This window comes from Lemur catta, chromosome 4 (assembly GCF_020740605.2).
Source record: "Lemur catta isolate mLemCat1 chromosome 4, mLemCat1.pri, whole genome shotgun sequence".
Classification (NCBI taxonomy): domain Eukaryota; kingdom Metazoa; phylum Chordata; class Mammalia; order Primates; family Lemuridae; genus Lemur; species Lemur catta.
Window position 1 is genome coordinate 53,652,300 of NC_059131.1, and position 26,669 is coordinate 53,678,968.

The 26,669-nt window shown below is 39.7% G+C and overlaps 1 protein-coding gene across 7 annotated transcripts in view; it reads right to left on the reverse strand.

The window, feature by feature from the left end:
- Positions 1-5,658: 5,658 nt before the first annotated feature.
- AAK1 (AP2 associated kinase 1) overlaps positions 5,659-26,669 on the reverse strand; it is a 158,622-nt gene continuing 137,611 nt past the window's right edge. For 2 of the 7 annotated variants that reach the window (XM_045549771.1, XM_045549772.1), the window contains 4 exons: positions 24,234-24,335; positions 22,879-22,980; positions 19,749-19,859; positions 5,659-9,069 (listed from right to left, as the gene is read on the reverse strand). In XM_045549771.1, coding sequence (XP_045405727.1) covers positions 7,952-9,069; positions 19,749-19,859; positions 22,879-22,980; positions 24,234-24,335 — 1,433 coding nt within the window. In that variant the 3' untranslated portion in view covers positions 5,659-7,951. Of the gene's footprint in view, positions 9,070-17,139; positions 18,137-19,748; positions 19,860-22,878; positions 22,981-24,233; positions 24,336-26,669 lie in introns of those variants that run through there. The other 5 variants (XM_045549776.1, XM_045549775.1, XM_045549777.1 and 2 more) reach the window with 4 other exon arrangements.

A 26,669-nucleotide genomic window follows, 5' to 3' on the forward strand; every position in this document is an offset into this window, starting at 1 on the left:
GGTTTATTAGTCAATTTCTGATTTCAAATTTTACCAATGATACTTCTGCCACTGAGTTCTTTTGTGGTCACTATGCTTACTAAATTCAATTTTCCAAGCCAAAATTTTGATTTAAATTTTGCCAAGATTTCACTCCTCCATATATTTTTCACCATGTATAGTTTAGTTAGCTATTTTGAATTTTACTTGATTCCTACTGCTAACATTCATTATAAACTGAATAAATGCTGAGAGTTTATATTTATTTTTTGGTTACTTTATGAGAAAACTGTGATCAATTCTGCTCAGATAACCTAGGTTTTCTTTTTATTTTTTTAAGAGACGGTGGCACATTCTTGTAGCTCAAACTGGAATGCAGTGACCCAGTCATAGCTCACTGTAACCTTGAACTCCTGGGCTCAAGGGATCCTCCTGCCTCAGCCTCCCTTGCAGCTACACGTGTGCCACTGCACTGGGCTAATTTTTATTTATTTATTTTTAGAGACGGGGTCTCGGTATGTTGTCCAGGCTGGTCTCTAACTCCTGGCTCCAAGCAATCCTCTTGCCTCGGCCTTCGTAAGTGCTGGGATTACAGGTGTGAGCCATTGCGCCCAGCCAAGATTTCTTTAAAGAGTGAAGAAATATGTCCTTGGGATCAAAAGGTCCCGCTCGAAAGGATGAGACTTGGGAGATCTGTTAGAACTACTAGCTTTACCATATCTGACTTCAAGAATCCCATTATCTAGTTATGGTTTTGGTCCCCAAACCCCAGAATTAGAGACCTTGCTGCATTCTGGAGGGAATACTTTAGACTCCTTTTGGGCCTCTGGGCTAAGCTTATATAAGAGCAGGTAGAGTGAGGGACCCCTTCACATAAGCTGACATGCTAAGCTGAACCCTCTAGATCTTACTACTCCAATATAAGAAAAGATGAACTCAAGGAAAAATACATAAAAGGGAGGGGAAAAGAGCTTTGTCTCCAAATCTAGAGAAGCAGGTCAAAACCATCTGCTGATGGCTTCTTCCTGGGCCTCACCCTGGTTCCCTGCACTTGGCTCTAGGTTAGAAGGCCATTTAAGGACACTTCCTTCCTGGCTGGTCTCTTACCAAGCAGCCTTGGGGGCAAAGGTGAGTCACAAAGGGGTGAATGCAAACGGAGTCCACCTGTGGGAGCTAGTGCTTCTAACTCCTGCGCTCCCTACATAAAAGGCAGGGCTAAGTCACCACAGGTGAGCCCTGTCCCACACCTTAGGCTCAAGGGGAGTCTGCAACGGCTTCCCCTAGAGCAGCTGCGGAGTTGCAGGGAAGACTGACTGCACTTTTGATTAGTGCGTATTTGAAATAGGAAAAGCATAAGGACTTCACATTGTAGAACTAGGTGGGGTATATATTTAGGTCTTAAATAAATTCTCAGAAAAAGTAGGAAACTTTGGCTTTACTCATGCATATTATATCAGAATTCTTTGGATCCCTGAATCTTCAGATAACACCTCTGTGAACTTGGCATCTTACCAGTTCTCCCTGAATCATGACAAAGTCAAGCTCATTAAAGTTCAGTCAAATATCACTGTTATTTTCTCAGATTTGGAGAGGCAATACGCAGGCAGGTTCTCCCTCACAGTATCGACTTTTAAAATTCCTAGGTTCATTTTTTCCTAAGACTTCTCTCTTTATGTTAATGCTGGTTTCTCTTTAGGAATATTAAAAACATACTCCTAGGCTTTGTACTAAGTGAAAGATGCCTATGGATCCCTTCAATCCTAGGAAGATCTGAGTTAAGAAATAACACAAAGCATAAATCATTTAATCAGGTCCATTTTAATAGAGGGTATAGGAGTTTACAACTCAAACAATTCATAAAAACTATCAAGATACATAAATCACACCAAGAGTGCAATAACATAAATCCAATGGTCTGTAAATAAGAGGTATTGCAAAAACCGTTAAGATTGACTTTATGTTTTTTCCTCTCCTTTATCTTAAGATTGTGTGCACATTACCATTTCCTGAGGCCTGATGACCTCAATACTCTTGATGGCTGGGTAGACCTCCTCAGTCAGTCAATTCCAAGTAGCCAGCAGAGGGAATTCACTTTTTCTCCATGGAATGGTCATCGTCCTTGGCCTTTATTTGGTTTCTATTCCCTAATAAATGATGTCAAACGTTCCCTCAGTCAAAATAACATCTTGCAGGCCTCGTGGTGTTCTGGTCACTACTGCTCTCCCAATGCCACGCACGAGCCCTTAGGACGAGCCATACTGAGTTTCATCCTTGTAGGTGAGAAGACGTTTACTTGGGGAACTAGGCTAAAGCAATGGCCGATTTTTCCCGCCTTTATAGAGAACAATTCCAGCTCTAACTCTGAGAGTTTTTGGGAAAGGGAACCAAATTTACTCTGCCAAATACCTACAGTCACTTCTCAGTATTCTTTGGATGCCTTTATCAGGAGGGCTTGAAATAACACCACAGAAGAAAGCATGAGGATGCGTGAGTGCGCACACACAGACACAAAACACACACTCCATTCACACTCCTCAAATAGGACTCTCTGGTAGACTCAGAGAATACAACTGATTCGCCATTTCAGAGTGAAAAGGCTGCACTGTCTCTCCTCAACCCCGAAGTCTAACCTTATCCTACTTTAACTGACTTAGGTAAAAACCATTTCTGCAATTCTTTGCCAAAAGGAATCAAACTGATTCCTTTAACATGTACTTATATTTCTGTAACAATGCAACGCAGGTAACATTGATTTAAGAACACTGTTATTATGCTACAAACTTAAAACTGGGTCACACATACTTGGAGACTGCTGGGAGATAGCTCAGACCACATTTACAGAATTATAGTTATAGGAATACTCTACTAAGCCATGAGTGGTTAACATGTAGCCATTTTTACCAGCTATTCTAGAGTCCCTTCATACATGCCCTGCATTCTAGGGCACTGTGGGCCTATGTAAGATCAAGGTGGAGAGCTGCCTCTGGGTTTTGTCTCCACCCATGAAGGCTGGGGTCCTGCCAACCTTCCTACACCCTTTCTTCTAGTCCATAAGAAATAGGGAAGGTGAACCATTTCATTCTTATTTGGTGAGATTGTCACAGGCTGGGCTGAAACTAAAGAAGAAATTGTTTACAGCAACAAGGGAGGCAAACAAATGTTAACATGATCATTCAACTCTCTTTCATCATCCACTTATTGGTATGGTCAAAATAGAGGAATGTCAAGTGAGGAAATGAAGTGGGAACAGGAACAAGGGAGGTGAGCCAGGAAGACTTCCAGGGATAGAACAAAAATAATTACCAACCAGATACTACTTTTTATTTTCAAGCATTTTGAAACTCTTCTTTTCCTTTAGTGAAGTTTTCAGTATCAAGTTTGCAAGTGTTCTGGCAGTTCAAAAAAAAAAAAAACACACACACACACGAACGACATCTGCAAGTATTAGCTGACAAAGACAATGGATAAACTAAGAATTTAAATTAGATGATTCCATTTAAAACCTTCAAAGTTTACTCCTTTAGGCAGGATTGGAGGATTAGAACTCAGGGGTGGTGTGAACATTAACAAGGTGCTCCTGTTTCCTTAGAGGCTACAGTCTTTCCTGCAGCTCTCCTGTGTACCTTGCATCAAGATAATTTGGGTTCCAAATTTCTCAGATTAAATTGCATCCATGTGACCAGCAGCCATTTCAGAGTTGACTGGTATGTGTTCTACAATTTTAATTCCAAAGACACAGGAGAGAATAACATCTTGCTTTATTAAAGGGAACCAAGTGATTCCATTTTAAGTTGTACCTTTCCTGCTAGAGAGTGAACTGGATCTCACCCTTCTCTAATTTCCTATGTGATATACTGCATACATATTGTATTATCTGATCTATGTTTTATTTTTCTTGATGGAAGCAAATACAGAATTTCTACTGTCAGGCCATTCTGGTAATTATACTTACATCTGCTTTCATTATGCATCAGTGAAATGTCCGCCAAGTAGTTGAAAACACTGATGTATACGTATTCTAAAACCTACTAAATAATGGGCTAACAAGATATCAGTATCTTTTTTGAAAGTTTAGAAAGAGATCTTGGTTGCCAGATGAAACTCAGACACAACATGGGCCTGTAAACACATACATACCAGCCTACGCATGAGACTTTCAACTCTTCTATAAGTGAGCCCAAAATGAAATAGGGTTATGACATAGACTCCCTTAGGTCCTTCCCAGCATCTGCTTCAGCATCAAATTTTGTTCATCCCATTTTCTAATCTAACCAAGGATTTGGAACTAAAGGGCTGTATGTGAGGCCAAGAAACTGATACATTAAATATTTTTCACCACATATAACTTAACTCAGTAGTGCCTGTAAGCCAATTGCTGTGGGTTTTTAAAGAGTTCATCAGTGTATGTTGTGGCTCAAAGCTTTGTCTAAATTTAATCTGGCTCATTGCTCTCCACTGAAATGAAAGGTCACAAGCTCCTGTATTCCCTATCAAATGTGTAAAGCAAATAACACATAACACAAACCAAAACAAGAAAGCGCAGTATTTTCTTGACTATACACAGTCATGTGCTGCATAACAATGTTTCAGTCAACGATGGATCACATATACCACAGTGGTCCCATAACATTATAATACCGGATTTTAACTGTACCTTTTCTATGTTTAGATATACAAATACTTACCATTGTGTTCCAGTTGCCTACTGTATTCAGTGCAGTAACATGCTGTACAGGTTTGTAGCCTGGGAACAAAAGGCTATATACCATATAGCCTAGGTGTGTAGTAGGATATACCATCTAGGACTGTGTAAGTACTATGATGTTTGCATACTGACAAAATCACCTGACAAAGCATTACCCAAAACATATCCCTGTCATTAAGCAACACATAACTGTATTTTTTTCTCTTTTATGTTAACCTGTTGCAGTACAGTTATTGGAAACATGCATTGCTACCAATTCATAGCACCCCAGGCACTCCTAATCTCCTTAGAAGGAAATTTTCCAAATTTTCAGATCTGGGATGACCTCTGGCAAGAACATTTTATCTTTAAATGATGTATTTATCCCATTAATTTAAAGACGACCAGTAGATAGGGAATAAAATCTCATTGTAATACAAGTCTGCAGAATTCACCAGTTATTAACTAATGTAATCCGCAAGTGAAAATATTTTCATCACTAAGAAAAAAACAAAACTCATTTGCATGTGTTTACATTCATTACCCTATTCAAAGAGGGTATGTAGAGTCTCCACGCCTCCTCATGTCTCCAGTGAGAATTAAAAAAAGGTTACAAGCCCATGCTAAAGTATTCAACTGCATAATAAAATTACCATGATTTTTTTCTTATTTTAAAAACCCATTTGAGGCCGGGCATGGTGGCTCACGCCTGTAATCCTAGCACTCTGGGAGGCCGAGGTGGGTGGATTGCTCGAGGTCAGGAGTTCAAGACCAGCCTCAGCAAGAGCGAGACCCCATCTCTACTAAAGATAGAAAGAAATTATCTGGCCAACTAAAAAAAATATACATATATAGAAAAAATTAGCCGGGCATGGTGGCGCATGCCTGTAGTCCCAGCTACTCGGGAGGCTGAGGCAGTAGGATCGCTTAAGCCCAGGAGTTTGAGGTTGCTGTGAGCTAGGCTGACGCCATGGCACTCACTCTAGCCCGGGCAACACAGCAAGACTCTGTCTCAAAAAAAAAAAAAAAACGCATTTGAAACATTAAAATCACCATGATTTCATTCTGATTTGTACTTTGATAATCAAAATAGCCACTTGATTAGGATAATCAAATAACCAAAGGAAAAACATTTTGTAGGGCTGTAGAAGTAATACTGAATATTTGGATGAGTGAATTAGAATGAGCTCCCACTTTTAAGAGTTTCTAATTTGGGGTGAGAACACTCTGAATATTCCTAGCCTCTTAGCTCATGCTCTGGAGGGCTTCCCTTGATAATAAAGTTCCATGTGCATTAGCCAGAATTATTCATTCATCTAGAAAAACAATTTTGTACCCATAGTTACACAGAAAAATCAGAAATGATAATTGGGAGAAGGCAAACTCTTAGAACAAACACTTATTGTCCACCAAAGTCAAAGATACAGATTTCTAGTACAGTTGAGACCTCAGTTGGAAAATGATCGCTGGTAACCCCGACACAGTGCCAATTATCTTTAATCCTGGACATCTGAAATATGTGAAGACTAACCAAAAAAGAAAAAAGTGCTGAAAAGTAGCTGTTCTTATTTTACTGCCAAGATCCCTGAACTTAATATCACACCTAATCCATTTCAATAGAATTTGGCATTTAGGCTTGATTCTTGGATGAATTTCCAATAATTCTTAAATCGTCAGTCTGGTCTGTAACAACTGTGTGAACCTCTCCAGCTGATGGGGAAATCACTAACATGTACTGGAAGTGACAGGATGCTTTCAAGTTGAAACTCGCAGCAGCAACTCTTTCCATTAAGTTGAACTTCCTCAGCAGAGGTCTTCCCATTCTAATGTAGGTTTTATTTTAAGGCACTAATAATGAAGGGTATGGAAAAAGCTAGGAATATGTCTTTCCAGAAATAAAAGACATTTTCAAAAACACAAGTCAGTCACCCATCTGGCCTACTTCAACATGTGAACGGGACAGAGAATTTAAAAGCTTTCATGCCTAGCCGATTCAGCTCTTTTCCATTCTGCCAAACTTAACTTCTATGTTTCAGATTTATTATTTCCTCAAGAGGCAATAGAGAAATATGGCAAGGATTTAGGAAAAAGAAAAACAAAAAAAACCAAGTAAATCTAGTTTGTAGCCTAGTCTTGTGATTCATGAATTCCGTCATAATGGCACTGAGTGCACATACCCAGTGGCTGGAACTGAACAAGGTACTCTTTTTTACTGTTGTGAGGGAAAAGTGTATAAGGATAATTAATTTTTTATAATCGGGCAAATGGAACTGATTAATAGCAAAGAGCAAATTCTGGAGAAAAAAGTCCACCCTGAAACCTCAGTTCCAGCAGGATCTTCCTACACCTTCCAATGAATTCAGTTTTGCCATGAGAAGAAAATTGAATAAATAAAAACAGCATTCAAGTCAGATGATCAGACAAACGCCAGTAAATGAGTGATCTGACTGCAGGGGTAAGCTTGGTGGGACAGGATTTACCTAAAGGAGAAATGCTTCCTGTGCGTGTGCACACACACACTCACACACGCACATGCATACCCATACCTGTGCACTCATACTGATTTAAAAACTGTGGATGTGGGTAAGGCTCTGCCAACATGATTAGGCATGAGCACAGTCATTCCACCTGCATCTGTTTCTACATAGGAAAGGATCTGATGCACATCACACATCCACAGACACACGCTTGCATGCACAAGGGCCAGCCTGGCTTGCACGCAGACTCAAACAGATCCAGGGACTCCTTCTAGAGCTGCGGGCTCTACAGGAATGATTAGTAGCTGCAGGATTATACTTCCTCTTGATATGCAGGATTTTTATCTTGTGCTTCTTTCCAGAAATCTCCCCTTCCCAAGAGTATTAAATCAAGCCCTGGAGGGACTAATCTTGATTCTTCAAGGGGTATGACTTAGAACAGGAGCTACAGGAGTTAAAACTAGCAGTAATATGGCCCCTTTGGGATTGGGGTGAAGTATTTCTAGATTAAAACAGTTTCTGGGCTTAAAAAAAGCAGAGTTCTGGGTGGAGGTGGAAGACTCCCAAGAAGGAGATGGAAATGTCTGAAAATCCATAAATCAAAATAAACAAAAGAAATGAACATAACTTAAATGGGCTCCAACTAAGTATCACTGCAACTGAGTTTGCTGACTGAAGAAGTTCTGCTCTGATGCAGGAATTAAAAGATAATTGATAATATTTCTTCTTGGAAAGGCTCAGCTGGGGAGTGATGTGGTTGGTGGGCACTGAGGATGGGGGGAGAGAGATGCCTAAGGCTCAGGTATTGCTCCTAAGGTTTCTGCTTGCCTGATTTTGAAGGGAAGGGTGCTAAAGCAAAAGGATCAGCAGCTGGCAGCTCCGTAGTCCTGGAGGAAAGGGGTGTGACGGAAACAGAGCCAGCTATTGACTGCTTGTTGGTTTGTGAAACAATTTTGTAGGCAGCAATGGGCTGGGCTTCTGGACTTGGCTCATCTTCTGGGCTGTAGTGACGGGAATATTTGGATAAGGACTGGGGGCGGAATGGTTTGCCAGCTACCGGGCCCGTGACACCTTCTTTCTGGGGCTGAGGTCCTTTGTTTCTGTCATTAGGATGGCCCCCAGGTTCCAGAGAGGACCCCCTGGGAGAGATGCTGTCAAGATGGTCAGAATGGGAGGGGAGGTTGGACTGTTGCACAAAACCAGCCATAGAATACTGAGATCGGACAGAGGTGTACACAGCTCTCTCAGGGCCTGAGAGCAAAGGGACATCACCTGTCTGACTCAGGAGACTAGCCTGTATAGGCAACTCCTGGGAGGTGCTCTGGACAACTGTTAACTCCTCCATGCTTTTCTTCTTAGTAAAAGGAGCTCTCAAAAACACATCTGCCTCCTCCGGCTGGGAAGAAGCCACACTAACCTTGGAGACAAATGGGGCTTTGGAGAAAATGTCCATGTCATCAGTTGGAAGCCTAGAGCTCCTGAAGGGGGCTGTGGCAAAAACATCTGGCTCACCGAGGCCATCACTGGCTGGTTGAGTGAGGGCTTGGAACTCGTTCTTTCTTCTACCTTGTACTGTCTTTGCTTGCTCGGTAGAGACTTCTGGCAGAGTAAATGGAATGGCTCCTCCCAGCCTCCCCTGGGGTGGTCTGCAGCTCTCCTCTTCTTCTTCGGACTCCATAAGGAGAGGTCGAGACCCACTGCAGTCTAGCATGTCTCCCTCAAGGTCAGTCCCTTCCTCTTCGCTGCTGTGGAACGAGCTGTTGCTTGAAGGGCCATCTCTGGCCAAGTAGTCGGATTCTAAGCTGTTCTGAGTCTTTGTGCCAGGGACTCTGGATGGGTCTGGATACAGGGGAAGGCCTTTAACACCCGTCGATTCTTTAAAGTGCTCTACAGTTATTACAGGACAGGGATTGGACTCTCTCTGGAGACCTAGAAAAGCATAAAATGCAGAATTAATGTGTAGGTCGGTTCAACTCTTTTTGGAACATTTAATGGTCAACCCGCGGCAGAAACTTTGTAGGGACCAAATAATAGATGTTGAAAATGGAAAAGGAAAAACAGAAAAAATAAAAGTCAGGCAAGGAAACTGCACACAAACTGGAACACAACCAATCACTGTCTCACATTTTAGAACATGATAGGCACAAGGTACAGGAAAGGAGATGAAGATGTTAGGCACACAGACATTCAGCATAACTAGGCGATGCTCCTACTCGCGGAGCCAGGCACGGACAACTGCTCTACCTGGCACTGGCTCATAATGGAATGAAAACAAACCCAGTCACTCATCTCCACATATACCATGACAGTTTGGGATTATGTACAAACACTGTCTGGGATGACTCAATTCAGTATTGGGCATGTGGTCGTGTGCTCCACACGCAGAGGGTCAAACTCTCTGAAAAGCAGCAGAATGTGGCTGCTCGAGAAATGCAAGTTTACAGATGATTTACGTCACAAGCACTAATCAAAGAGCACAAGAGTGCCCAAAATACAAATACTGAAGGTACTTTCTAAGGGGAGGATACAGAATCAAAATCATACTAAGTAAGTCACCTTCAGCTGGAGTTGCCCTGGAATTTTGTTTTCAATCTTCTAAGTTAGTAAAGATCTCCTCTGCTTAAATGAATCCATCATAAAGTTCTTTAAGCAGAAGGAGTAAAATGCATGGGTAATTACAGAAGTATTAGCTAATTCCAATACACTAGTCTATTTCTATCTAGGTAGAGGTGCCTCAGGGTGCTCTGGCTTTTAAAATCAAATAGACAATTATCAGAATGCAAGAGAGCTTACCTTCCAAGAAATATTAGCAGGTTAGAAGTATGTCATTGGGCACATGTTAGCAAGAGGGCAGGAAAAAGGCATATGTAACTAAGCAAGAAGAATCCAGAGAAAGGGTGGTTGGGGGGTAAGGTATCATTTCACCATGGGCACAATAAAAAAATACCACTGGAGTTTCCCAACCCACCAGGATACGAATACTAGGTACAATGATTTGGAGCCATAGATGACTCAGAATCTCTGTACAGATCAATCATCCCCTTCCCACATTGACCCTCTTCCCTCCTGTGCAAACCATTGGCTAGTAGAAATGTCTGCTAAAAATTATCCCCTGCTAAAGTTTCTGCTTGAATTAAACACACAGACCACAGTAGAAGAGGCATCGAAATCAGTTTATTGGGAAACCAGTCACTTAGAGACATTACATTGTAAAGAGAATGTAGAGAGAGGTCTGAACATTGTATAAGATACTGTACAAAAATACTATGTTTCCCTGAATTCTATAACTTTTTAGTAGTGCTTCTTTTTAAACAGTTCTGACCTTAAATATTATTTTCAGAAACAAACAAAAATGGTTTTTCCCCCCATTTTCACTTCCTTTTCTAATAGTTTTAATGCATTCAGTGAATTCCAAATTAGAACACTAAGTTAAATTCTGTACTGGTGCCAATGGCCTTCTGAATAGTATTTGAAGAATATGATTTTGAAGAGAATAAATTTTTCCTTGCATTACAACATTAATATGTGCAGCTACCTGGTGATACAAAAGCATCAGTCAGCTGACAGGAAATAAATGGAATGCCTTCTCCCTTGCCATATATGTGGAAAGACATAATCCTAATTTCTCAGGCAAGTATAATTAGATCTATCTCGGTGATACCAAGATGATTATCTCTGGGAGGAAATTCAAATGAAAGGGGGACAAAGAAGTTTTCCAAAATAAAATTTGCTAAGTCTTAAAGAGGTACAAGAGGTCCCTAAAACTCCTTGAGCCCACCTTCCTCACATAGTATCGGGTTGGACAAAGTTTCCAGTTGCCAAAACTAAAGCATAATTTCTCACCTTCCAAAACTAGCCTGAAAACTGATGTTACTAAGCTGGTTCTGTAGGAGAGCAAAGTATCTCTTAGGGAAAAAATGGAAAACTTAAGCCAATGACTGATTCTGGCTTCATAGAGGTCAGTAAGTGAAATGAACACTAGTTTGATTGTGGTCAGTGTTCTTTGGAAATTTAACTTGAATTGGGTCAAAACAATTGTTGCAGAGACTGACAAAAAGCAGCTATCTATTGAACCAGGGGCACTCTGGATGCCTGCAGTGCCAGGTTACATTTTGAGAACCATGAAGTACCAAGGGTGTGTGTGTGCGCACCCTTATCCAGAGTTGGACAGGATAGAAGAACATGTCTAACCCATCAAAACTATTTCTGTTAAAAAGTGAGTTTGTGGTCAATAAACCATTTGGACAATCTTCCAACATAGAGCATATTCTATGCCTTTCATGGTGAGTAATGGGAAAATCATACTTAAAATTCCAACAACTTTTAATTATTCACAAAAACAGTCATAAAAACACCATAACATCTAGTTTGAAGGAGAAACTAGTCCCTTGTCCTTCAAAACAAGGACCAAACCTATTTCTTCTCTTCTTTCAGCAGCGTCAATCGGCTTCGTAGGACTGGAAAAGTACATTTAAAGGATTCTTCTGAGAAGGCCAAGTCTCTCAACTTTTCCATTCTTTTTAGAGGAGGTGCAATGTGACTAAGGCAGAGAGTAACCACCCTTTGCATCTCTCCAGGCCTGGCACTCTCAAGAGCAAAGAAATGCCAGAGAATATGGGGGAAGCCCAGACACCCACATTCCCTTAGGGAATCCTGGTGGTGGTAGTATAAGAAACAAGGTAGTCAAGAGAAGGAGAAATCCCAAATAACTATAAACAGAAGGTGGATTAAATCTTGTTGGCAGTTAAAGGTCTTTTTTGGAGTATGTGAATGTGTTCTTACAGGGAAAACATGTGTTTTCAGGGTGAATAGTCCTTGTATATGAAGATAGCCTTGTACCAATAGGAAAACACATTTGAAGCAGTCTGCCTACCAACAATTAAGAATTTATTCCAATTTAACCTCATGCCTTGGCCCAGTTCCTTTGGTAGCCAATAGCATGTCACAGCAGATAACCTGTGACCACAGAGCTTACTTAGTAAACACGGGCTGTTGTGTCTCAGGAGCTTAAGCCCAGAGCCTGGCCTCATGGTATACACAAAAGTCTTATCATGGAGTCTAAGGTAGGGTTTTATTATAATTCCCTCAAACTGGGTCATGCATGCCTCTTTTTATTTTGGTTTAAGCACATCGAATTAAGCAAGAACTCAAAACACTTCTTTTTCTTGCTCTGATGTAAGCCTGTGTGCCCGGTTAAGCATATTTTGATACTTCCACTAGGGGTAATTCCATATTAGTCTTAAGTACATTTCAGTAAGAACTCACATGCTGCAGGGAATAGGAAAGGAGTCCCAAAAAAGTACCTGATGACTTGGCAACTATCCTCACTAGCTCCTCATTAACTTCCAAAGCAACCAAAAGTGCCGAATCATTTGGGATGGGTTTACCCTGGAAATTTTACCTAATTGACACAGTGAAGGTCATTAGAGTACTCTCTAAAGAATCAAAATCTGAAGACTTAAATTTCAGGCTGGATATTCCTTAATGCAATATAGCGTGCACAACCAGATTTTGACTTTTCTCCATACCATAAACTGAAATAACAATTACAGGGAGTATTAAAGACATAATTCTTGCCCAAAACCGAAAATGAAGACTTGGAGTATTGAGAAGGCTTCTCATACAGTTAGTGAATAGGGCACAAAATATCCTTTCACAACAACTGCAGAAATGCAGCACCAACTGAAATTTAAAGTCTTGGAACTGAATCAGGGAATCAAGAGATGTACACCAAACTAATCATTTCCACGACCTTTTGGCTTAGATGATAAAATGATGCATTCGGTTCTGCCATCTGTTGGGTGGCTGTATTAACATCCACGACTGGGAAATAAGGGATTTGATGGGCGCCAGTGCTGGCTAGTGATGCTGTGCTGGGCCTCTCAGACCAATGAGGCCATTAAATGAGAGATTTCTCACTGGGCATAAAATTGTTCTTGCCAACATAAAATGTTTAATTGAATTGGCCTGGGTATATTAAAGATTAAATAAGAGGAAGGAAGCTGCAAATTTGTGCTCCATTTCACAACCCCGTGTCTGGTCATATCAAATGTAGGCTTGCAGGCGTTTTATTCTACTTTACTGCAGGGGGTTTATTCTCCGGGGGTAGCCAGGACTCATTAAAATGTCCACGGTATGTCTCTCACATGCATCCACACTTTCTTGTGCACTGGGACTTACTGTCACTCAACAGTGTGTTTAAGTCTTTTCTGCAAAAGTGGGTTTTCAGGTTAGGAAAACAGCAGCTATTTTAACTTATTTACACCTCTAAACAGCATGATCCCATTTGAACAGATAAAAGTCTTTATTCCCCTGTAGGTTTACATAAGAAATTTCTTTACAGACTTGTTTTTTATACAATGCTTACGTGGCAATGTTCAAATTTCACATTTTTACTGCATAAGATAGCTTCATGTACATCCGTTTGCTTTGTCTTCTCGGGGAGGACAAGGTTAAAGACCTCTGGTAAATATATATCCACATGACAGAGGGGTGAGCAACAGAGCAGAGCAGATAACTCACAGGAAGAGTTAAATGCAAGACACTACATCGAAGTGGGAACCGAGAAGGTGTCTTCCATTCTAGCAACTACCACCATTTGGTAACTTCTTGCATAAGTTAGCGTTACCCAAGGAGCCTCCCTCCCCCACCATAGGGAAAGGAAACCTTAGGAGAAGCAAAATAGTATCTTGTTACAGATTATTTGAAACAGTGGCCATCTGGGATTCATTCTGATTCAAGAAACCCAAACACAACCAACTTTAGGAACATTAGTAGTGTGGAAAAGGAAAAGGCTAACTTTGTGTTGGTAAAATTATAGTCTCTAGAGAGGAATAGAAGATAAATTTGCAATATCTGGAGTATTTCAGTAAAGATTCCATTCTAAATATTTATGTAATAGTTTTTCTGTTCTGCCAGGCAGCCTCTAATTTGTGTAATTCAGTACATTGGGCAATCCTGTCATTTTTTTTATCCCCAAACTCCCAGTTAGTGGCTACGGGGGCCTGACAATCTTACAGACTGAGAGGGTTAAGGACTCTGGGAGATCACAGGAAAACCTCATTATGGGAGATTTTATTTTGGCCCAAAGTATCTAAAGCATGTATTTATTCAGCTGAATGCAGATCCTTCCTTATCTCTGGGCAGTCATTCCCATGGCACTGCTCAAGGCAGAACTGTTCCTGACCTGGGAAAGGCTATGTTGGTTTGAATCAAAATGATCAATTATCTGTCAGGTGAGTAGGAAATAAGTTTTAAAAACAAAACAAAATTAATATTAAATATTGAGAAAACAGCTTCTTTTCTTGGGTTTGTTTTCCTGTAAGTATTAGCAATCTGAGTTCTGTAATTCTAATTCAGGAAGAGCCAAGTCCAATATCAAATGACACTGAACAAAGTGACAACCTCTTTCAGAGGTATTTTAAAATCCGTATCTATCAATTTTCTAAACCATACTAAAGACCAGGGAATCACAGAGGTTCCTTTATCCACAATATTAAAGAAATTAAGACTTGATCACATTCACTTTCTATTTATTATAAGGTCCTTTCTGGGAATTGCCTGTGGATATTCTTTTCACTGTCTTCAATAGTAACCATTCTTCATCTTACAGGAGTGATTTTGCTTTTTGGAAATAGCTAAACATTACTCAGAACCAAGAGTGGTGGAAAAAGGAGATCAAGAAAGAGGATATACTTTTATTTTTATTTATTTATTTTTTGAGACAGAGTCTCACTCAGTTTCCCAGGCTTGAGTGCAGTGGCGTCAGCCTAGCTCACAGCAACCTCAAACTCCCGGGCTCAAGCAATCCTTCTGCCTCAGCCTCCTGGGTACCTGGGACTACAGGTATGTGCCACCATGCCCGGCTAATTTTTTCCTATATATTTTTTAGTTGTCCAGCTAATTTTGTTTCTATTTTTAGTAGAGATGGGGTTTCGCTCTTGCTCAGGCTGGTCTCAAACTCCTGAGCTCAAACGATCCACTCACCTTGGCCTCCCAGAGTGCTAGGATTACAGGTGTGAGCCACCACGCCTGGCCAGGATATACTTTTAGATGCTAAAAGTGGTGCTAATTAGATAATATACTGATTTTCTTACACCATATTATCTTCCTTTATATTATTTCTAAGGAGAAGAGTTTCAAAAATAACTTGAATGACAGCAGCATCATCAGAATAAGTATTAACTTCCCAAGTAAAACTAGTTTTTGAAAGGAACAACTTTCAATTATATGCCAAAATTCTGATATGTCTACTCAAGAAATCATTAATTATAATAATTATAATCATATTTAGAAGTGCCTATTTAAACTTTATCTCCTCTGAGGTCTGTATTTTTAAAAACATTGGGACTTGAATTTGGTGAGAGCTTGTTATCTGAATAGGCAAAACCAAAACAAAACAGAACCCAATTTGTGATGTTTTCTGGTATAGTTACTATTCTTACACAGCTGGAATAAAAGCAAATAAAAAACATATGCTTATAGTATTTGCCCATTTTAAAAGGGCAGATCCCTGATTATACATTTAAGAAGACTTAAAATCTTCTGATACTGTTTTATTAAAATAGGTAGGGGCGTGTGTGTGGATGTGTGTGTGTGTATTATTAAAAAAGGAAAATCTACATCCAAGTCTTTGATGATTTAGGCTTCTATTCAGACAATCAAGAAAGAGCAACCCAGGTTAGTAAAAGCCCATTATAATTCTTTAAAATGTAAATACTGCTACAGTCATAGCAGGAACTACAGACAATAACTGAAGAACATCGGGATTATATAAATCCTTCATAGTCCTTCTAAATGTAATAATATATACTTAGGATTCTATACTTCTATAATCTTACAGACCATCTAGTCCGAACCTTGTTTACATAAAGAACAGCAACTCTGGGAGGGAGGCGCCTGCTGAAGGTCACGCGGCCAGTGCCTGAGAAGGGCCAGGATGAGATCCTAGGTGGCCTGTCCAGCTCAGGCTGCTTCTCCCCACACCCTGCTCAATCTAGCTCAAGTTCCACACCTATAAAATGGAGAGGATGGATAGCGATAGTCTGGAAGGTCCCTCTTGCAGCTCAGTTTACGTTCCACAGGTCTGTCAATGACTAGCATACAATGGTCATCTCAAACAAACTCTTTTAGTTCAGGGATGATGCTATAAACTAAGAAAGGCCCCGTTTATCAAAGCACTCACATGTATTCCTTAACAGAAAAATAGTTCTCCCCTTTGAGGCCCTAAAGAATAAGCCCAAGATAATTTCTTGTCATTATCTTCCTCAGGCTTCCACCATCATCTCTGGCTTCTAGTCTGCTCATTTTCATTAACTAGCTCCAGTAAGCTTTATTGAACCAAATAACTAGATAATATATCTCAATGTAATTATGGATAATGCATGAAAGGAACAATTTAGAGATACCTAATTTCTAAACTGTACTCTTCATGATTTCAATTAAATTGAGAAACTAGACATTTCATTATATTTCTAACATATATGTCTGAAAAAAATCAAATATGAAAACACAGAACTAAAACATTATTCTTATTTAAAAATAAACATTTCCTTCATTAGTTCATACATTCTTTCTCTGTCCAGGAAAGAGAAGACAATTCTGATCTGCAACAATTTTCCTATCCATAAAGGAGTAAACCAAGTCCTACTTTCACTGCTACCCAACAGGGAGAGCCCTGCATGGATATCTTCTTTTATCCTTAGCAGGAAGCTTGTGCCTCTCTCAATTTTAGAAATTATTTGTTATCCTAATAAAGGCCTTTATTTTGCTCATCTAGTTTCAGCCAGCACGGGAATTACTTAAAGTCAGAAGGAAGACTGAAAGATTCAGACTTTTCCTCTGATGCCTTTCGATGGCTTCTCTCACATTACTGAGGTCAAAGCTTGCCCTCCAGAGAGTGCAGTGTTTTGCAGGCTGTTGTTGTTAAAACTTTTTTTTCCCCTTAAAGTGCAAATGTGAGGAAGAAGAAACAAAAATACTAGATAGAGAAACAGCAAATGGACTTGGAATTTTATTTGTACAAATCTGATTAACTAAGAGTTTCCCTTTTGATCATGGACAATGGCACTAGAGGAAGAGAACAAGGGGTTCTCTGTGCCCGCCTCTTTTCAAAAGGGTGATTTTAAAAAAGTGCTTTCCATGTGAGGAAAAAAATACACTTTAATGAGTAAGTACATATACATAGGGTGACCATGAGGCATATTGTCATGTCAGTGCAGGGGCCTTTATTTATTTTATGAACAATATTCTACAGTTAATAAACAACTATGTTTTGTTTTTATTTTTGTTTTAATCTAGAAAGCCAAGGAAAACCAACTGAACATATTCCTTTGGCTGCAGCCTTCAATTTAAACATTAGAGAGAAAGAAAGGTTAAGTTGGGCACAGTCAAATTGTGTCCAGCTTGTCAGCACACTTATTTCTGATTATCTGAAAATATACAACATGCTTATTCTACAGAGACAGAGGACCTGCTGAAAGCTTCTAGCAACACACGAAGTCTACTCAAAATGATTCCATATGTTACACTGTAGGATCGCTGTGTAGTTATACAAGGGAAAGAGATCAAAACCCTGTACAGACACCTGATATCGGACTTGAAACGCCAAGTGGAAACAGAACTATTCAGCATCTTCATTTATACACAATTTACAATATTTGATTCAAAATAAAAATCACAAGAAAAATACATCTGTTTCTGCTACAATTCCTTCCCCTTCCCCATCCTCCCCCCCAATGAAAAGTCTTCTAGTAAAAGGTATCATATTACCACCATTGTCTTGTTTTGGTCTGATTCTGAGATCCCAGCTTGGGAGAATTAACATGAAAAGGAATGGCAATACTTGGGGGATTTATGTTAACGTACACATTTTATCCAAGGATCTCAAATACTTGCAGTCACGTCTCCAGATCTGAGAAATCACGGTTCAATGGAAGCCAGAAAGCTGGACGAATGCTGGGCAGGTTGCATGGGGTGTAAAATCCCTTGGCTACGTCTATGATCAAACAAGGTCAAAGTTGGTTGGCTACAGCTGGGCTCAGTTTCTCTTCTCAAACATATACTATCAGTCAGTCAGTTTTACCCTCTCTTAAACTGCACACCCATCTCCAGGCTACTCCCTTGAGTTAAGATCAACTGAAGAAGCCATGTCCTCATGAAAATGCATCAGGATAAAAAGCAAAAACAGGGAAACACATTCATCAGCATCTGGCCAAAGAACACAGGGGTTGGGGAGGATTGATTTGGGAGGCCATTCCTAGCAAGAATGAGACGAAGGTGTCAATTCACTAGTTTCAGTTACAGTTAAGCTTTTGGTGGAGTCGATTCCAGCAGAGGTGAAGCTCATGGCATCTAGCACTTGATTTAAGATAATGCTATTGAAGAAGGGTTATGAGAAAACACAGCAAACTAACAGGGAGGAACTGGCCAAGGAGTATCTGGAGGGCCAAAGTGATTTTCTTTCCTTATCATTTCTATAGGAGAAGGCAAGGGGTAGGAGAAAAGGGCTAGAGGGCCCCTTATTTGCAGATTTTTTTTTAAAAAATCATTTTTCTCATAACTCCATAATAAAAATGTATATTACGGTATGAAGGTTACAGAACTGCATCTGCTACTGGGTCACGGCTACAGGTCTATGAGCTGATCCACCAGCAGTAAAGACCTGGCTAGGTTGGGAAGACTGGACTCTGAGCTCCCACTGCTGTTTCTAGAGTGCCCACCTGGAAGTGGAGAGATAGGAATTCAGTACAAAACACAGAGGGTTAAGGTTTAGATGTGTAGAGCAAGCAAAGGAGAACAAAACAAAAACAAAAAAACCTACAGAGGCAACATTTTACATTTGCAAACTCTTACATGTTGATTTTTAAGCATACAAATTAGCTATCCACCACCTCCCACCAAAAGTTCAGGCACTCTCTGCACACCATAGTATAGGCAGGACACCTTGCAAAGAGAAACGCTATTTTTAAATTGATACAGATTTTGCCTGAGAATTGCTGGATGTATACTAACTTCCTGATAACATCAAGGCATCTTCCTGATAAAGTAATAATCAATAATTTTTGCTTTGGGAAGAAATTAGTTACTAAGATACTGCAATAAGAACATGCTTTAATAAATAAATAGATGGTCCTATGGAAAATTCTGTGTTTTACTGCATGTTCAAATGATTTTAATCCATCACAGAGGGAAAAGGATGCTCCCTAAATGTCCAAAAGATGTGGATGATATCAAAGCACCACCATTAATTTTTAGAAAGAATATTTATTACAGATTGTTCTAATCATGATAAAAAATGTTAAGTACTTTTGATATATACCTTCAGGTTCTCACTGACTGAAGATCACTTTATTTTTGGCCTGATTATAAGAACTAGGTTTTGGTCAACTATTAAATACTTCTCTCTAAACAAACACCATGGTCAAGCTTTAAGATACCTGTATCAGTATCTCTCTCTCTATATACTGGTCATACCTACGACCGTCATTACCCCCAACATACTTCATTAAATGTTGATGCTTTCCCCCCCACCCTTGTAAATTAGGTACAGTGCTGTTTTGATGAAAGCTGATGTCAAGTTCTTCTCTTTTTCCCATCCTTTTTCTTACCTTGTGGGTTTTTGGTTATCAATACAGGAATAGGGTCAAACTCATCTTCCGCCACCTTGTCCGAGCCCTCAGGGACATCAAAACCTGAGATGAGATTACTATCTTCTGCAGCTTAATACAGAATGCGAGTACACAAGCAGAGACAACAGAGGTAGAGATTAGCAAATGAGAGAATATGAAAGAGGCACAAAGTTCCCAACTGTACTGTACCATTTCTGTTGTTTTTAAAGGTGAAAGCACTTCCTTTTTCTGACTTGAAATAAAAGTAGCAAAACTGGAAAATATAGGGATATAGAAAAAATGCTTTAGAGTTGGCCACGTTAAGACTTTCAAAAATGATTAGGGAGAAGAATTTTTGGAAGAACTGTATCTACCATTTGTGAGACCCTTGATTGTAATTACTGTGAGGTTTCTCTTCAATGTCACTAATTTACAAAGGCACAGGAATTAGTCACTTGTTGTCTTTATTGAGGGAACAGAGGCCTGACTTACAATATTTGAAAAACTCAAAACCAGGGGTAGAGAAAGGGGGAAGAAAATTAGTGGCTCTTTAAGTAGTAACCACTATATACAAGGTAAATAAAATACTTGTGGAAGGATTCACTGCTCTGTGACTGGGAAGAATTTCAAACAACTCAGATGCAACTCAGATGCCTAAGGGAATGCCGGGGCGCAAGATCCCATGTACTGAGACCTCAAGCAGAAGTCTGTTAGAATATTTTTCTCCATTCTAATTAAAGGTACCCGACCAGCAAGTGCTAGCTGAGTACCGATTTCACAAGTGATGCTCCGTAATTACACATTGCTGCTGACAAACTCCTGCCAGACGTAACTGTTTAAATAGGTAACTTCACTCCACATACTTTATGAAAACATAATCATTTTAATGCTATCAGGGTAAACACAAAAACTCAGCTATTACCATTGCAAATCATGGGCTGATTATTTTTAGTCATCTCAAATAAATTCTTAAATTTCCTTCACAGGGACTTATGCTGCTCCTTTTCTATGCATTTCTTCCCTCCAGAAAACCATTTTCACTACCCAGTCACAGCAAGTTCAGTAAACATTCAGCCTAACACTGCCACAAATGATTCAATAAATAGAACTCAGTTCAAGCTCCCTCTGTCCCAGCAGAATTTCAAACCTGTATTAACCCAAGACTAAGAAATGAAAAGGTAGATTAGAAGGAGAAACCTAGTAATCAATCATGACTTAACAGTGAACTAAGATTCAAAACTTTCACAAGTTCAATCTTGGGGGACTGACTTTGGAGGAATGATGCCTATTTCGTTATTGTAGTCATCACTATTCAAAAACTGAATCCAATTTGCTGAAACAATGTTTCATATTGTTGGTAAGACCAACAAGCATCATATTAATAATTATAGTCAGTGGACAGCCAGCTCACCCATCTCTTTGAGCTGGCTGCAAAGGTACAAAGCTCTCAAAGGTAACGTGGACTATCTGCACTCTAGGGTCTTGCCAGAAGGCAATATCTTCACCAACTTTTTGTCTTATTGAATATTCTTAGTGTCTAGGAGTACAAACTTGAGTTTTCCATATAAGGAGGTAGTTAAAAAATTTCACTAGCAAAGACTTTTGATAAGGAAAACTCCGAGGACTTGTTCAGTTCATCTGCTCTAAGAATATATGTGGGCCCAAGAAGAAGAAAGCATTTACCTTTATGGGCCGGAGCAGAGATTGCTATAGGGGCAAACTCTTCCAGAAGGTCAGTAGTAGGGTTAGAAAGCAGAGAGCAATCAAGCAGGGAATCTTCCCCGGTGAGAGAATCTGAGTCCAGATTATCAGCATCCCAGGTCAGTGATGGCATTAAGTGGTACACATAACAATACCATGAGATTAGATCTTAGCCTTTAAGTTACTCGGTTTACATGTTACACATACAAGCCAAGGCGGGAGAAAGAAAACCAAAAGAAACATGTTAAGCCCTCTGGATTTCCATCTATAGAAACACGTATTTCTAGATTTCTCTTAACATTAATATATAAAAATAATTTTTTGCTCAGAAGTTGCAACAAGTCTGTGATCTGGATGCCAAGATAACTTCAGCAACTCAGTTCTCAGCAAATGCCACTTGGGAAAAAAGACTCTGCAATTGGAGTTTCACTTAAACTTTCCCTAAACACCATAGGATGAGGTAACCAAACTGATTAGGAGAGGGCTGACCCTGGCTTGTTCTTAGCAGAATGTGACAAGATGAAATAGTACCTTCTAGACCTCACTGAGATTCCCGTTCAAAATACCTTTTACTAGTATTCTTTACATTTGAATTGATCCTTTGAACGTATGATTTTGGTTTCAGGTAAAGAACAGAAAGAAGATAAAATTCAGAGTTCAAGCACTTTAACACAGGAAGTGCTTGTTTTCTGGGAAAGTTTTCTAGGAGAAAACATCCAAGTGGGGACAAGGAGAAGAAACCATATTGTCTTTTAGGGTAATTTACTTTTTCACCTGAATGAGTTTAGCTTCACATTTCCTAGACTCCTAATTGTTTCCATTCCAGGTTAGAAAATCAGATACTTTTATCAAAATAATTATGGACTCAAAAAATGATGGTTATCAAATCTGTATTTATGGGCAGTTAAGGAATTCTACTAAGATTGGATTTTGAAATTACGGTGAAAGCAATGCTAGAGCCAGGGAAGATTTCACTTTGTCTGCAAGTTAGCGGCCAATCACCTACATACAATTATAGCACTGTGCTGGAAAGAATGTCAACACACAAAAGATGAGTCCCACAGATATCGCTGACATTGTTAGATAGGAAAGACTGCTCAGTAACCTGCAGGAGTTAAGGGTATCGCTCAGCAGAGTTCTTTAATTAAAGAGGCAAAGGGAACCCGCCACCAGTGAAAAGAATCTGGAACAAAGAAATATTATAACCAGAGACAGCCCAGGGATCACTCTACAAAGAACATGACTCCAGAAAGTACTCAGTTCTTCAGCAAGGAAATATATCCCTCACCTTCTAGCAGGTGGGCCTGTAAGAATTCAGAGCATCCATTCTAGGAGGAACTAACAGGATCAGCTGCCACGGGTGGAGAGCCTGGCCTGGCAGGCTCACCACATCGACCAATCCCTGCGGCTGCAGGGACCCCTGACTGACCTGTGCGGTTCGAGGTCACAGATTCCGTCTGAGATGGGAGGCGCTGGGGAGCGGGGGGCTCCAGTCCTGGTATGAGACTCTCAACAGCAACATCAGCTTTTTCTTTCATAACAGAGCATTAAGAGAGGAGAGGAAAGGGTAAGGGAAAGGGAGTCAGAAGGCTTTTTAGAAAATTCTGTGAAGGCTTTTCTAACAGGTCTCTAAAATGCCAGTCTAGGGTAAGATGAAAAGCACAATAAGTTACTTTATTTCTGCTGCTTTAAGTGTCTTAGTGACTATCAGTTCTTACAGATAAATTCAGAACACAAGCCACTCAGCTTCCATGTCAGAAAGCCACCCTAATTTTTTCTGATAATTTTTAATTTTCTTAAGGTATAAACTTGGAGGCAAATATCCTCTGTGCCATGCAAAGGCAACTAATCCATCTCCAACCTCAACTCATGCTGCAGCTGGGAGGAATTCTGTACCGTGTGTATCCCTCAGCTGCAGGCCCTATTTCCTTGGTAAGGTTATGGCATTTCTGAGTTCCAGAACTTTTTTTTTGAGACAAGGGTTCACTCTGTTCCCTGGGCTAGAGCGCAGTGGTGTCATCATAACTCACTGCAACCTCAAACTCCTGGCTTGAATGATCCTCTCAGCCTCCCAAGTAGTTGAGACTACAGGTACGCACCAACACGCCCAGCTAATTTTTCTACTTTTTGTAGAGATAGGGTCTCGCTCTTGCAGTTATAGAACTTTTTGCCTAAAGGCATTATTATGTCTCAAATGACTGGACCCTCCTGGAGTACAGGGGCCTTGGGCATTTTGTGGGTCTTGCCTGCCTTGCTGTTGAGCACAGGAAAATGTGAGCGAGGAAGCAGACCAAGCCCCTGCCGGGATTTTGTTCATGGAGCTTGACCACTGGGCTAAGTGTTTTCTCAGTTACTGATACTTGGTACACACATGGGCCTTTTAGAGAAGAATCTGCTAAATTCTATGAAGTTCAGTCAAGATAAGGTCCAGTTAGAAACAAACTTTTTTCATGAAGCTTTTGTAACTAAACGAATTTTTCCACATTCTTCCTCATTCATAAGAAATTCACTTTAGAAATCTCAGGATATCAAGAAAAGCAAAAATAACAGTGTCGTACCCTTGAAAAGCAAAGAAAAACACTTCATTCGGAGTGATAACAAGGCAGATTAAATAGCCTTGGCTTCTGGGTTAGCACAAGGAATAGCTCCCAAACCAGGAGGCTTTGTGGTATCTCCACTCCTCACCAAGGCTGTCCACTAGACACCTGTTAACTAGGTACTTGTCATTCTTGAAATAGACACACATATCATGCATGACAGAAGAAACAGAGATGATGACTTTACCAATTACTGCATCGGAAGTGCTACCAAAAGGATCTGTCATAGGCAAGAGATCAGGGAGCAGAAGAGAAGTGTCAGGAGATTTGAGTCCCTCAATTAGTTTTTCTAGGTTGGGCAGAGAGGTAAAGAAAAAGTAAAAATGCAATGAGATATTAATGCAAGCAGATCATTCACCATTTTCTATACAAACACATTTTAGGGTCAATATTGGGTATAGATTCACCAAAAAAAAAGAATACTATTAGTATCCATTAACAATAGGCTTTCAAAATTTGAAGTTTAAAAATGATCTTTCCCCAAGTAAAATATTCACTTAATAAGGCATTCAAGATGCTGCCCTAGGTTTTTTGTCTGCTTGTTTTAACTTGAGGTATAATTTACATATAATAAAAGTCACCAATATTAAGTGTACAATTTGATTAGTTTTGACAATTTATACATTCATATAATCACCACTGAAATGAAGATATAGAACATTTCCAATAACCCAAAAAGTTCCCTTGTCCCCCTTTACAGTCAATGCCTTCTCTTATCCCTGACGCTGGCAACAGTGGATCTGCTTTCTGAACCTGTAGTTTTGCCTGTTCCAGAATTTCCTATAAGTGGAACTATACAGGATACATTCTTTCATGTCTGGCTTCCTTCATTTAGCATGATGCTTTTGAGATTCACTCGTATCAATAGTTTGTTCTGTTTTACTGCTGAGTAGTGTTCCATTGTATGAACACACTACATTTTGCTGATCCATTTATCAGTTAACAGATACTTGGTTGTTTCTAGCTTTTAGCTATTAAAAATAAAGCTGCCGTAATATTTGCGTACAAGTCTTTGTGTATTCATTTCCCTTCCTGGTCTTAATTTTGAATCTCTCTCTTTTTTTGGACTTATATTTAGAAACAGTTTATAACTCACCAAGAGAATAAATTTAGCCATATCTAAGTTAACTTCAACAATCACTTATTGTCTGCCAGCTGTGCACCTGTGACAGGCTGGTACTCTCATTGTTCTGTGGTCAAATCTCACAAAATTCACTTAAGCCTGAAGATGGATTTATGTTAATGTCTTTTGGCCAAGAAATAAAAGGATGTCAGAAGCCACCAGATTTGTCACACTTGGTAACTTTATTTTAAATTTTTTTAGAAACAGGGTCTCATTCTGTTGCCCAGGCTGGAGTATAATGGCATGATCATAGCTCAGTGCGGCCTCGAACTCCTGGGTTCAAACAATCCTCCTGCCTCAGCCTCCCGAAAAGCTAGAACTACAGGCATGTGCCACCACGCTCGGCTAATTTTTTATTTTTTAGTAGAGGGAGGGTCTCGCTATGTTGTCCAAGCTGGTCTCAAATGATCCTTCTGCCTCAGCCTCCCAAAGCACACTGGGATTACAGGCGTGAGCCACCCCACCCGGCCCCACCTGGTAACTTAATGTTTGACAAGGTGTACACATTACGATTCCTTCCAAAAGAATTCCTTTAGCCCTGATCCATCAAGAACGCTCTATTTACCTTTAACCTATTAAAGGTAGAGCATTAACTTGAAACAAAATAATAAACCACAGAATCTTACAAGAAGAGAATTTAGAGCTCATACTTCCTCTTACTTATGAAGAGACTTAAGTCACATAAATCCTATGACTTGCCCAATTAAAGGCATGTCAACATTTTTTTATCATAGAAATAAAATGTCCTTAAGATAAAATTAAAACTTATACCTGATTTATATTGAAAAAAAGGAAGGAAGAAAAAAGGAAGCTTCTCAATAGCTGAGAGAAAAAAATCCCAACAGGGTACTAACCAAGTATACAGGTGTTATTACATCAGCATTAATCTTACACTATGTGTGACATTTTATTATAAGAAAAGATGTTAAAAATATCTTTGATGATTTTCAGCATCCTGGTAAAAATAAGATGGTTTCCCTAATAAGTCTAACTTTTCATTGTTCTGAACACTAGTTTTTGTCTTATTCCCCTCTTAAAAAACCTTTCATTTAAGAAAATGTAATTATTTGCTTCTTTTAACTTAGCACTCATATATTAATATTTGCAATCTTGTAAAGCAACGGGTAAAAAGAAAATTGCTTGTCTTTCTATAGCAGTTTACCTTGGTACAAAACCTCAGGCTAGTGTTCTTTGAGAATTTGGATTCCAGCCCCTCTGGTGACATGTTGTGACCCTGGCACAGTTCCTTAAACTTCTAGTATTATCTACTCTCATCTGTCAAATGGAGACACTTTGCCCTACGTTTCATGTTGGTCAATCAAGTACCATCTCCTCTAGGCCTTTCCCTACCTTCCCTGCCATGCCAGGAACCTTCTGGAGCAGTCGCTTCTCTTGCAGCCCTTACAACATGACTGAAGGCAGGAAAGTGTCTTAACCTCTGTATCCCCAGTTCTCACTTCCCTCTTAGACTCCCTGCCACAACAATGCCTTTTGGCTTGA